The sequence below is a fragment of the Terrapene carolina genome, unplaced genomic scaffold (genome assembly GCF_002925995.2).
Source record: "Terrapene carolina triunguis isolate 2854851 unplaced genomic scaffold, T_m_triunguis-2.0 Scaffold96, whole genome shotgun sequence".
NCBI classification, from domain to species: domain Eukaryota; kingdom Metazoa; phylum Chordata; order Testudines; family Emydidae; genus Terrapene; species Terrapene triunguis.
The window spans coordinates 34,907,639-34,921,015 of record NW_020664447.1 but is presented as its reverse complement, the minus strand read 5'-3'; the positions used below and the strand labels follow the sequence as shown (position 1 = coordinate 34,921,015).

General features: G+C 46.4%; 1 protein-coding gene across 1 annotated transcript in view; it reads left to right on the top strand.

Annotated features, from left to right (window-relative positions):
- Positions 1-13,377, top strand: part of LOC115271199 (alpha-actinin-1-like) — an 87,988-nt gene that overhangs the window by 51,566 nt on the left and 23,045 nt on the right. Inside the window, exon 2 of the mRNA XM_029911407.1 lies at positions 10,620-10,734. Within this exon, the coding sequence (XP_029767267.1) occupies positions 10,620-10,734 (115 nt within the window). The remainder of the gene's footprint in view (positions 1-10,619; positions 10,735-13,377) is intronic.

Here is a 13,377-nt window from a genome sequence, read left to right as displayed (position 1 = left end):
CTTTTTTTTTTTTTTTTGCTTGGGGCAGCAAAAAAGTTAGAGCCGGCCCGGCTCATTAGAGCTGTTGATACAAAGAAGTGTGAGATTGGGAAAGGACGATGAGATGAGCAAAGGCCGGACTGACTGACTTTGGTGGAGGATTGGGGTGGAAGTCTGGTGTGTGTGTGCGTGCACATGCGCCAAGTTGGTGCTACAGTAATGGCAGGACAGCCAGTTGCCATGAGGAGGATCAGGCCAGGAACTATGACTTGTTAACGGTGCTCATAGTAAATTGGGGGCCTCAAGTAGCCACATGCTTTTCTTGTGCTTCTGGCTGGCGCTAACAAGAGTTGGTACAGTGGAATCTGGTTAGCTTGGGTCTTCCTAGCTGGAGAAGCAGGGGGACTGTATAGCTCCCAAAAGGGGGTGTTTGGTGAGGTCCTTGCCCCAAGGAATTTACAGTCTAACCAGACAACCCAGAGTCAAAGGGTAGAAGGAAGGGACACAACATAAAGTGACTGAGTAGAGGCTTGCATTGCATTTTGTTTCAGATTTTTATATTTAATATTTTTCTGAAGTGATCTCACTGTTTCTTGAAATGCCTCTTCCTCTCTCAGCAAAGAGAGTAGTCCATGTGGACTGTGCTTACCTATTTAAGGTAATCCTGTAATCCTCGCTACAAAACTAGTTGAGAGACAACACACCTGGGAGGAGAGTTGAGGAAGAAGTACCCTAGATAATTGGATGTGCAATGTCTGAAGGCCTTGGAGTTGTTGGGGCTCTGGACACGACTGCCTGCAGCAGCAGTCACTATTACCATTGACTTGCTCTGTAAAAGCAGGTGAGGGCTCCATTAGTAGGTCACAAAATTGAGTCTTCCTGGGTTTAGTGAGGGACAGATGCTCTTCCCTTATCAATGGTTGGTAATGGGTCTACTCCTTCCAAGTACTCTGTTGCCATATCTTTTGTTAGGAAGAATGTGCGGAAGCAACACACCCATCTCCATAAACTTCTCAATCTAGTCACCTGGAGCCATAGATTGTACCTTCCTTGGCAGTCAAACACAGGCTGTTGCATTATCCTCATGACATGACTCAGAGTTTCATTTTAGCCTCTATGGAAATCCTGACAGGAGTCTGCCCACGTCTATTCTACTTCCAGCATATAGCTGCTGTAGGCTGGTTTATCCCTTGCCTCTCAGGAGAACATGCTTCTACTTCTGCAGCATGTGAGTAACAATTAAGTCTATACCAAAGCAATGTATATCTAATTAGGTGGGATATGGTTAGTTGGGTTCCAAAGAAACTTACTAAGAAAATGAATAGAGTAAATGACTGTCTGCTACCAAGAGGAAGACCTGAATTCATAGTCTGTTTACTTCACAAGTGAAATGGATTAGCTGGTGGACACTTACTCTGCTCCAGTTTTGTAGTGAGGACAATATTTGCTCTCCAAAGAAGAACAGCAGATCCAGAACAGTAGGAGTGTTAATAGTCTTTACTTTTTTATTGTTTTGTAATTTATCTTCTTATCGGACTAGTTACATTGCAATAGCATTCAAAGGCCTCAGTCGAGATGGGGACCCTAGTGTTTAAACAGCACATAGCACATGTGGGAGGAGACAATCCCTGTCCCAAAGGCCTTACAAGTAAGGTGCAAAAAGAGGGGGTAACAAACCATAGAAATGAAAAGGGGTGGAGGGAGGCTGAGCGTAATGATGATAAAATCACACATTTATATGGGCTAGCTAGTGCACAACATAATGGTTCTGAATCACCTAGGGATTCTAATGAACACACATCGGCTATTGCCGACTACCCTTCAACCTAGCCACCCTTAGTTGGCTCATAACTCGTAGGTATCACAGAAGTGGGCCTTGAGGAGGGAATTGAAGAGTTGTGGTCTTCAAGGCTGAAATTAAGCTTATAACATAGGTTAAGGTCTTTGGGTCGAGGAGCATGGCTGTGTTTAGGATATTTTTGGTCAAGTGCCATCCATACATATGTATAATGCTGTGTAAATAATACAGGGGCACTGTCATGGATTTGTGTGGAGGAAGCCCAACTGGCAGTACCTTTTTGTGCCACTACTATATCCAGTTTAGCAAGATTTTTCTTTTAATCCTTTGAGATTAACAATGTATTTCTTGTTTCCCTTTACCTCCAACTCCTTGTCCCAAAGTGGAGTGAAACAATGTCCTGGCTCTTGCCTTTGTAGACGTCTAGGAAATACACATCTGTCGCTTTAGAGGAGTAATTTTAGCCAGTGAATAACTAAATGGGGATTCCAAGACATCTCAGGTTCCATACTCCAAGAATTATTAATGTCGTGCAGAATTGCCAGCTGCCTCACGCCACCTCAGAAAACACAGGTGGTTTTTTTTTTTGTTTGTTTTTTTGTTTTGGTCTGGCTGGTCCCAGGGCTGGGCTTGCACGGGAAATGAGGTTGGCTGCTTTCAACAGCCTTTTCCTCTTTCAAAAGCTTTTTTCCTCCTGACAGGAAGTACAGCTGCTGTAACGGCTGCCAGCTGCTGATGGCTACAGTTAGCTGTGTGGGGGGGGGAAGGAGGAGCTGTTTTCTTAACCAAAAAAATTGGAGGGGGGTGCATGAGAGATTCTCTATGCAGCGAAGTCAGTAAAAATGGCTTGAGCCAAGGTTGCTAAGATATCTAGCCCTACAGGACAGTAAAATTTCCAGGACCCCACCATCTTACCACATTCTCTTGCCCCTGGGCCTCTCATCTGCCCATCACACATCTTTCTAACCCTCTACTTCAAGAGTACAGGGTGCTTTACCCTGCACAGCATATGTAGCTAATGTAATTGTAAAGCTGCTTTCTATGTACTGAATGTTTTCAATAAAGTGCACCCCACAGTTTGCGAGGATGCTTCCTGTGAGTCACATCAAGATGGCTGCTGTTTGTGAGAGAGTTCAGTGAGACTGCATTTATTATTCATCAGCCTGCCCTTTATAAAATGGTCCAGCGCATCCTCAGACAAGGTGGGTGGGGTAATATTGTTTATTGAACAAACTTCATTTGGTGAGAGAGACAAGCTTTCGAGCTACACCAAATTCTTCTTTAGACCTCAAGTCTGTGTAGCTCGAAAGCATCTCTCTCTCATCAACAGAAGTTGGTCCAATAAAAGATATTACCTCATCCACCTTGTCTTTCTCATATCCTGGGACCAACCCAGCTACAACCACATGGCAAACAGTGCATCCACCTACAGGGCTCCCAACTGTTGCTACATCAGTGCACTGTGGGGCTGCATGGCAACCTGTGAACTTTTGTAGGACCTGAAGGGTGTGCTGGGAAACTGTTATGGACATCCCAGTACCCTTGGGAATTGTCACTACTTTCTGTATTAAATGAGCATGGAGCTCAACCAGGAGGAGCTGAGCTGTCAGCTGTTTTCTGACTGAATTTCCAGGCTTTGCAGAGTAAATTGGTGTCAGAGGGTTTGTGATATTGGTGAGTATGATTATAGGAGAGACCTAGGCGTGTCAGAACTGGGGTTCTTGGGTATGGTTCATTCTCAAGAAAGGCTTGCAATAGCATTGAAGTGGGCTCAGGTGCCTTCCAACCTCAGAGATGCAGTTATTGTCCATGTGATGTGTCATTCCATATTCTTTATGAAAATATGCTTATGATATGAATATGACCTAACCGAGATATACTTTATGCAAGATGGCTCATGAGATATCATTGGAAAGGTTATGATTTACTGAATATGATTGTTCTATTTGTATGCATGTATCATTTCTGTATCTGAAATTAGGAATGTTGATTATGTATCTATATTTCAACTATGTTACTTTGGGTGATGCCCTGTAATGATGCGATGACTCACCCCTGCGGCGCCTCCTGTCGGTCGTCCTGGGAATTAGCCCTTTGACCCAGGAACGCCCTCTGCAGGCTGGTGTCTCGCCTTGCTGCTGGCCCCCGTGTCCCTCCCGGACCCCGGTGCCCCTTCTGCCCGTGTTCTGCCCCCTGCAGTACCCTGTGGTCTCTCTGGGTCTCCCCTCCCCGCGGAACCACCAACCCCCTATCCCCACCTCACCTCAGTCTTTGGCTACTGCCAGTCACCATCTATCCCCCGCTCACTGGGGCAGACTGCAGTATAATTGCCAGTCATCATTGGCAAGGGGGGTTTGGACCTGCTGCCTCTGCCTATTCTTGGGCTGCCTCGTTGCAACCCCAGTACCTTTTTGGCCCTTAACAAGGCCTGCAGCTTGGGGGTTTTCCAGGCCGGAGCTCCCCAGCTTGTCTGGCTTTTCCCCAGCCCTGCTCCACTTTAGGTACTTGGTTCAGCTTCCCAGCAGCCAGGCCCTTCTCCCTCTAGAGACAGAGAGAGAGACTCTCTGCTCCTGGCTCTCTGCCCTCTTATAAGGGCCAGCTGGGCCCTAATTCGGGCGTGACCCCAGCTGAGGCTGCTTCCCCAATCAGCCTTTCCCCAGCTACAGCCCTCTCCAGGGCTGTTTTTAACCCCTCCGGGTAGGAGCGGGGTGACCACCCCGCTACATGCCCCCTGCTAATACTTCAGGTACAACAATGAAAAAGCCCGACAGTGGTGATGGCCCATCAGCAAGAGCCAATGGACTGTAAAAGAGCTTAGTCTTCCTGTGAACGTGTGGGTCAGCCTGTGAAGAATGGATACAGGAGCCCTACAGAGGCATGTGGCCATGTCACCAGATACTGGAACCCATCTTGAATTCTGTACTTTTCCACGAGAAGCTGGGGGCGCAACTAGGAAACAAAGGACTCCCGCCTTATGCAAATCCTATTTAAGGGTGGGGAGTGAGTTAATCCAGGTCATCAGTTCTCTCCTGCTACCTCACCCAAGATGACTGCTGGAAACAACGAAGACTGAACTGGGGGAAAGAACTGGACCCAGGCTGGAAGTGCGTCTGGCCTCTGAAGAAGATTATTAGAACCACATTTAGGGTGAGAACTTGCATGTAACCAGTTTCTTTAGTGTCTTAAGCTTAGTTTGCGTGCTCTGTTTTATTTTCCTAGTAATCTGCCTTGTTCTGTCTGCTAAATCCTTAACTACTTAAAATACACCTGTTATAGTTAATAAATTTATTTCTGGTTTACAATATAACCCAGTTTATGTGATTTCTAACTGCGGGAGAGGGAGGGAGGGGGAAGAAGTGTGCACGCCTCTCTCCGCATTGAGGGAGGGGGCGAATTTCATAATATATCTGTGGATCTGTACTCCAAGGGAGGTGGACACCTGAGTGCTGGAGCAAGTCCCTTAAACTGAGTCTTCCCAGAGCTGATCTGCAGCTGGATGTGGCCCTGCCTCTGTGTGTGTTTAGAGGAGGTTTTTAAGAACCTGGCTCAGCAAGACAGGTTAAAGGGGGCCCATGCTGGCAGAACAGATAGATAGACTCAGTGGTATCTCAGCACATCAGGTGGCTTCCCAAGGGGTCCAACCCATCACAGTGGCATAGTTGAGCAGGATAGTGTGCACGGCTTATTGCCCTGAAACACTGGTGGTAGTTTTAAGTGTGATGGCTAGAGAACAGACAAAGTAGTTACTGGTTTGTTATTTTCTGTTTGCTTATTTTGGGCAAGAGAAGTAGGGACAGAAAAGTATGAAAATGAGTGAAAGTGAAGCTATGAGGAAGTTGGAGCTCTACAGGTTGCAGGTAGAGGAAAATGGAAAAAATACCCCAGAGACAGACAGAATTAAAACAGATGGAAATTGATGAGGAGAAGTCTGCACATCAGAGGGCCTTGGAACTGAGCCAACTTGAGGCTGACAGAGAAAGGGAAGCCCAGAAGCAAGCCATGGAACTGAGACAGCTCAAGGCTGACAGGGAAAGGGAAGCCCAGAAGCAAGCCATGGAACTGAGACAGTTTGAGGCTGAGAGAGAAAGGGAAGCCCAGAAGCATGAACTGGCTGTAATGAAGTGGAGGAGACCGAACCCCCACCTCTCCAAAAATCCACAAGTAGGAGCGGTTGTGGCCACCATATAGTGAGTCTGGTGACATTGCTGAATATTTCATCGCCTTTGAGAGATTGTGTATGCTCCTTGCAATTTCTGAGGATCAAAAGATGACCACTTTGGTTGCAAAATTGACTGGGAGAGCTCTGGACATATTCAATAAGATGCCCATGGGTGATGCTTCCAATTATGGTAAATGTAAGGATTTGGTTTTAAAACAGTTTCTGATTACACCTGAAATTTTAGAGTAAAATTTAGAAGTCTTGAGAGGAGCTGGATTAAGTAATGTGGTTTATGTGAACCAAATGAGAGATCTACTGGATAAATGGGTGAGGGGAAAAGATATTTCAAACTTTGAAGGAATGTGTGATTTGGTTGCTCAGGAACAGTTCCTGAATATGTCTAGTGATGATGTAAAACAGTGTTTATGGGATAAAAAGGTGGAAACAGTCGATGAACTTGCTTATGCTGATAAATTTGAGCAATCCCAACCACCTAGTAGGAATAAATCACAGGCAGAGGGGTTAAAGTTCGGTGGGAAGCAAAGTCCCTGTTTTACTCCTGGGAAGAAGGAGGGTGGATGGGAGGCTGGACACTCACCTCCCCAAGTTCACTCCTGCAGTCCTTGTCCCAAATCTCCTGTGAAAGCAGAAGAGCCCAGAAGGTGCTATCATTGTAATTCCACTGAGCACCTGAGGAATAAATGCCTTATGCTGAGTGGGAACAGGTAACTCGGGGAAATGCTGCTACCCAGAGCACAGAGACACCTCAGGCAGTTGCCACTTATCACACAGGATTTGTAAAGGTTGCCACTCTACAGCCAGGCAGTAAGCACATGAAGGCTGTCAGAGTAAATGGCACAGAATTCCCTGCAAGGAGAGATACTGGTGCAGAAATCTCTGTGGTCAGGAGAAAGACATACTGCCAGGACAGATGGCAGAGCTTTTGTTAGTAGGGAGTCACAAAATCCGTGTGCCTTTGGCTAAAGTGCACATGGAAGCTGGGGATTTGCAAGCTGAGTTAACCATGACTGCGGTTTCTCATAACCCAACACAAATTCTTTTGGGTAATGACTTTTTCAATGTGGCTAGGGCTATACAGGGGTCTGTCAGCAGCGAGGAGAAATCTTGTGCTGAAGCCCCAGTGGGAAGGAGCAAAGCTACAGATACTGCTGAGAAAATGGGAGAGAGTCTCTTTAATTCCTCTCCAGGACTGCAAAGCCATTTGCCCCAAGAGGTGGGGGTGACTAGAACCAGCTTCTGTCCCGTGGCTGTTCCCTCAGGGGAGGGGAATGTTTTGCCTTATGGTAGGGAGACTGTCCAGGTTGCTGGCTGCCAGGAGGTTGCAGTTAAGCAAGGGATAAATCCTGCTCTGGGATGCATAGGGAAATGTGTCCTGGAGGAAGCTTTAGAGGGGGAAGGTGGGATCCAAGAAACTGCTGCGGGGGGGATGAGGATTCCAGAGGCTCTGTAACTGGAGGCCAACCCCATTCAAAGACGGAGAAGGGTACAGGGCTTGACAGTGAAGGGTCTGTCATGGCTGGTAGCCATGAGCCCAGAACTGGACAGGGGACATATTGCCCTCCAGGGAGCGCAGGGGTGTCTGCTGTGACAGGGGGCCCAAAGAAAGAAGTTAAGAAGGAAAGTGGGGGTAGGGTGACCAGACAGCAAGTGTGAAAAATCGGGACGGGGTGGGGGGGGGTAATAGGAGCCTATATAAGAAAAAGCCCCAAATATCGGGACGGTCCCTATAAAATCGGGACATCTGGTCACCCTAAGTGGGGGAGTACAGGAGTGTCTCCCCATTCATTACAGGGAAGGGTTTTGCCCAGGAGAAATTTGCTGGATCTGCATCTGTAATCCCAGGCACCTCACCGGTGGCTCAGGTTTTAAGGGGGAACTGTGTATCTGACCTCCTGGAGAGGAGCAGCCATACAACTGTCCTCTTGGGAACAGTGAGAGGGGTGACCAAGGGTACCCCACTCCAGGCCCCACTTTGGCAAAATGTTTTTCCTACTGTACTTGTGAAAACTAACTCTGTCTCTTTAAGGCAGGGGGGGTTTCTTCCAAGCATTTTGGTGTCTGTGAACATGCTAATGATCCACCTGATGAAGGGGCGGAGACAGCCACTTCCTGGGCAGGTAAACCCCTCCCCACAGCTAAGCATCAAACCTGAGTGTTGGAGGTGAACAGCACAAAGGATTCTCAGGAGAGGGGATGGATTCTTTGCATGGGCTTAACCCTGGAGAGGAAATGCAACTCCACAGGGGGAGGGCCAGTTACATACAAGGTCTCCTTACACCCTTTCCTTGCCAAAACTCCAAAGACATTCCCAAAGTAAGAACTTTTACTGAGGGGATGTGAAATACCATAAATGCTGAACAAACTGATCTGTTTAGACAGAAGGCATAGTATGATAATCATACTTGGAAGCACCTCTCTGTCATGAATTTGCTGGTAACTTTGTCTCTTACTACACACACTGTGGGTTAAGACAAAGAATTTGATACTGGTGGTAAATACTTTAAAAATGTGTAACATGCATGATTTTTGGAAAAATCTTTGGTACAGACTGGGAGTAGTAACAAAGTTATATGAGCATACTGCTTCTCAGCTGGTACCTGTAAACAAGCTTAGAGTTTGGCACAGTAGAGAAAGCATAACCAATCTAGACTGCTGTGTGGAAGGGGAAACTGAGGCACACCGCCTCCTAGCATTGGTGGCTAAATGCCAAGACACCTACACTTAAGGAATTTTAGACACACTGCCTCCGCATTGGTCAGTGACCAACCCTCTGGCAGTAACCTCAGAGCAGAGGTGTGACGTGTCATTCCATGTTCTTTATGAAAATATGCTTATGATATTCATATGACATAACTGAGAGATACTTTATGCAAGATGGCGTATGTGAGATATTGTTGGAAAGGTTATGATTTACTGAATACGAGTGTCCTATTTGTATGCATGTATCATTTCTGTATCTGAAATTAGGAATATTGACTATATCTATGTTTCAACTATGTTACTTTGGGTGACGCCCCCGCTAACACTTCAGGTACAACAATGAAAAAGCCCCCAGTGCTGATGGCCAATCAGCAAGAGCCAATGGACTGTAAAAGAGCTTAGTCTTCCTGTGAATGTGTAGGTCAGCCTGTGAAGAATGGCTACAGAGGCAAGTGACCATGTCACCGGATACTGGAACCCATCTTGAATTCTGTATTTTTCCAGGAGAAACTGGGGGTGGGAGGTTCAAACTAGGAAACAAAGGACTTCTGCCATATGCAAATCCTATTTAAGGGTGGGGAGTGAGGTAATCCAGGTTCTCAGTTCTCCTCTGCTACTCCACCCAAGATCCTTTTATTCAGCTAGTTAGCACACTGCCACACTTTGAACTTGAGGTATTTATTATTTTAATTTCTAAGTGAACAATAGGCACACCACATTTCTGGCCTTACATATATGACGCTTCCCCTTAGCAACCTACCAGCTGATAAGGAAGAGATATCCAGGCAATCTATATTACCATGTGTTCAAAATGCTAATCTTAATTTAGGTCTTTCTCATGACTGACCAAACAGTCATGATCACAGATTGCAGATGACTGAGACAAATTTCACCACAACTGCTGACTAAATCTTTTCTGTGGTTATGCTCATCCCCTTGAGAAATCCGACGCTCTGACCACCTGGGATTATTTAAGACCCAGGGCATTTCCCAAGAGTATGTAGGTGTTAGTGTCCAGGCACAACTGGAATTCGGATATATCTGCTCAGGGAGCCTAAATTCCTTCCTTCTGCTGTATAGAATTGCTAGTTTATAGAACGGAGGCTGTATCTTAGAGGTGTCTGCACCGGCTCCCAAACAATGGTCCATGGACAATCAGCAGACCACAGAACGCTTTCTGGTGTCTTATCATCAGGTGCTTGATTTTTCTGTCTTCCAGCTACTATATTACATTACAGGCAGCAAATACTACAATTATTTGGAAAGCATATATTCTTCCACATAAGCAGCTGCCGTAGGGATGTTAAATGACCATGAATGTGAGGTGCGGTAGCTTGTGTTACTATGAAGCAGAGAGGAGGTAGGCCACAAGATCATCCCTTTTAAGATATTGCTCTCACACTTTGACAGGCTCTGCTCTATGTAGTCTCCATAAGTGTGCAGGCTGTAGTACTTCCTAATGCTTTATTGACGAAGGAAAAAGGTGGGTAAAAGAATGGTCCTCTGGTTCAAACACCCATCTTGGAATAGGTAGACCTGGATTATTTTCCTTTCTGACATATTGTGCGACTGAGCCAAGAGAAGTAAATGGGAGCTGTGAATGCCTAACACTTCCGAAAATCAGTTTCAGGTGTCTCAAGCTGAGCACCCAAAATTAGGGGGCGTTCAGGAGAACGTGACATCCTGGAGCCCTGGATTGAGTAGTTGTTTCTACTAAACTCTTATTAGTATTGTACTCATACGTGGAAGGGCTTTGCAGGCCCTTTGCGTATTCAGGTACTGGCTCTAGTGCAGGGTCAATGCATCAAGTGTTGTTCAGTCTAATTGTGGCTTGAAGCTAACCCCCTGTATCCTAGCATCAATTCTTTGGTTCTCCGTATTTCCTTTTTGAACTGTAATATAGCCATTGGGAAGATTGCCAACTACTCTTTTTTCTTTTCTTCTCTTCCCTCCTGTTTCTAGACATTCACAGCATGGTGTAACTCTCACCTCCGCAAGGCTGGCACGCAGATTGACAACATAGAGGAAGATTTCAGGGATGGTCTTAAACTCATGTTACTTCTGGAAGTCATTTCAGGTGAGAGGGGTTTTGTGTGGGTTTAAGTGTCATTAATGTTGCTCACCCAATACTAAATACATGCAGGACAGCATGGGCAGTGATGGTGGGAGCTTTGTCTGTGCCTGTTCCTGATCTGCAGTGTACTGAGAGCGAAGCTCAGGTTTTATGGCCTCTGCCCATTATCCCGTGCTTTTGCTCTTCTCTCTCCACCCCTTCCTGTCAGCAAGGAATTGGGTTGAATTCGCTGAATTGTTTTTGTAAAAACAAAAACAACTCCCGAGCTAGGGTGACCAGATGTCCCGATTTTTGGGTCTTTCTCTTATATAGGCTCCTGGTACCCCCCAACCCCCTGTCCTGATTTTTCACATTTGCTGTGTGGTCACCCTACCCCCAGCCCTCCCAGAAATAAGTTGCAAAAAAAATCAAAATGTTTTGATACTTTTCAAAACAAAACATTTTATTTGGCCTGAAACTAACTTTTCTCCCTTCCATCATCCAGTTCGGCCACTGAACCAAAAAAATCTGTTTGCACAGGTGTGTGGTGGTGGTGGTGGAGTGGTATATACAATTTTATATAAAACTGGGGGTTTTATGCTTAGGCTTTCTTTTGATGGGTCCTTCAGCAGGCTTTCCATGCCAGCAATAAGGGCCCTCTGTTTGATTTGCTCCCTTCCCCACCTCTTATATTTACGAATAGAGATGCCTCAGCAGGGACACTCAAACCCTAACTCCCCATCTAGAGTGTCAATTTTTGTGCTCTGCAGAAACTGAGGACACAACAAACCTCATGTTCCTAACTTTTACTCACGCTGCTAGTTTTAGAGGGTTCGGAGTTCAAAATGCTACTGACTTGGAAGTTAGGGATAGGAGTTCCATAGCACACTCTTTTGTAAGAAAGTAGCTGACTGAGTCATCTGCTTATTTCAATGATTTACCTTTTTAGTGAATCCTTGTTCACCTGCAGGGGAGGAGTTGAAGGTGGGGAGGAAATGTGAACCAATGCAAGTATTCAAGTTGTAGATTGCTGAGGCTAAAGGGAAGGTGAGGGGATTGAAAGATGGAGGGAGAATGTGTTAGTTTAACTTAAAAGTAACCAATATGACTTGTAGCTATCACCACCCCTGTTTTACATCCTTGTCTACCGTCAATCATTTGGCTTTGTCCATTTAGGGCAGGGATAGTCAATAGGTGGACTGCGGACCAAATCCAGATGGTCAGACATTTTTGAACAGACCCCAAAATCTTTTTATTTACTTATTGTTATCATTATTGTTACTAGGTTGTTTTTTTTTATTCTTATTATTTTCTCTGGAGTCTGGACCTTGATTGTACCTTAACCAGGAAATGTGGACCTTGACAAAAAAGAATTGACTATCCCTGGTTTAGGGCAAGGACTGTGGGTTCCCATATATGCTGGAACCTATTCTGAGCACTGTGACATTCTAAATATTGTAAGTGATCCGGTCTATAGCAGTGCGTTTGAGTGATGCGAGGCACCAGTCTGCCTCTAACGGCATGTCTACACTGCAGCAGGGTGCTAGTGTGCTAAGAATAGCAGTGTAGCTCGGAGTAGCACGGGTGGAAGCTCAGACTAGCTGCCCAGGTATGTACCCATTGAGTCAGGCAGCTAGTGCAAGCCACCACCTGTGCTCCCCGCAGCTAGCAGAGCTAGTCTCTCTGTGTCTACCCATGCTGGGAAGCATGCTCCCAGCTGCACTGTAGACTTACCTTGAATGCAGATGGGTGTGGCCTGCGCTGCATGTGCTCCAAGCACTCTGCTCTAGAGGTTCAGGCTCTTGATAGTTCCCATAAACACTCATACTTTTTGAGTAAGGGGAGGATTCCTTTACTAGGACTGCCAGACACCAAAAGGCATGATTACTAAGGCACAGTTACAACAAGACACTAACCCAGCTCCTAGGGGCAATCCAGTACAGGGATATAAAGGGTAGGGTCTCAGTGTTGAGGTGGATCCCAGCCACTATCTTGCATGTAGGCTGATGCCCTGCATATTCTTGCTGCAGTTACTCCTAGTCCCCTGCCAACTGGGTGTGTCTGCCTGGCTCTCAGCCTTCCAGTCTCAGCCTGCAGGCTACTGCCTCTGCCTGCTCTCCCTCTTCTTTTACAGCCCTGGCTCTCTCCAGCGCCGCCTCTAACCTCCAGCGTGTCCTTCCTCTTCCTGTCCTCAGGATGGTGGAGCTCTCTACTGGCTAGATTTTGAACTGGGTAACAGTGCCCTCCACTGACTAGATCCTTTCCTTTGAGCCCAGCAGGACTGGGAAGAAGGTGCCCCAGTAATGAGACAGCCGACTCAGTACAATAATAATGGGCCATGGCAGCTCTGCTGAGATCCATGAGCAGATCTGCGCCTCTCCATGTGGTAGTGAGAACAAGGGTGACCAGATAGCAAGTGGGAGGGGGTAATACGCACCTAAATCAGGACTCTCCTTATAAAATCGGGACGCCTGGTCACCCTTATCGGAACTGGCCGTGGGGTGGGGTAGAATCCCTGGCAGCACAGCTGCCAGAGAGCAAGAGGTGGGTGCTGCTGGAGGTGCTGTGGTGAGATAGGATTTCTGTGCAGATTGCCCTAGCCTCACATAGACCCACCAGATTGGGGTGCAGAGGGGTAGGGCTACCATATGTCCGGATTTCCCCGGA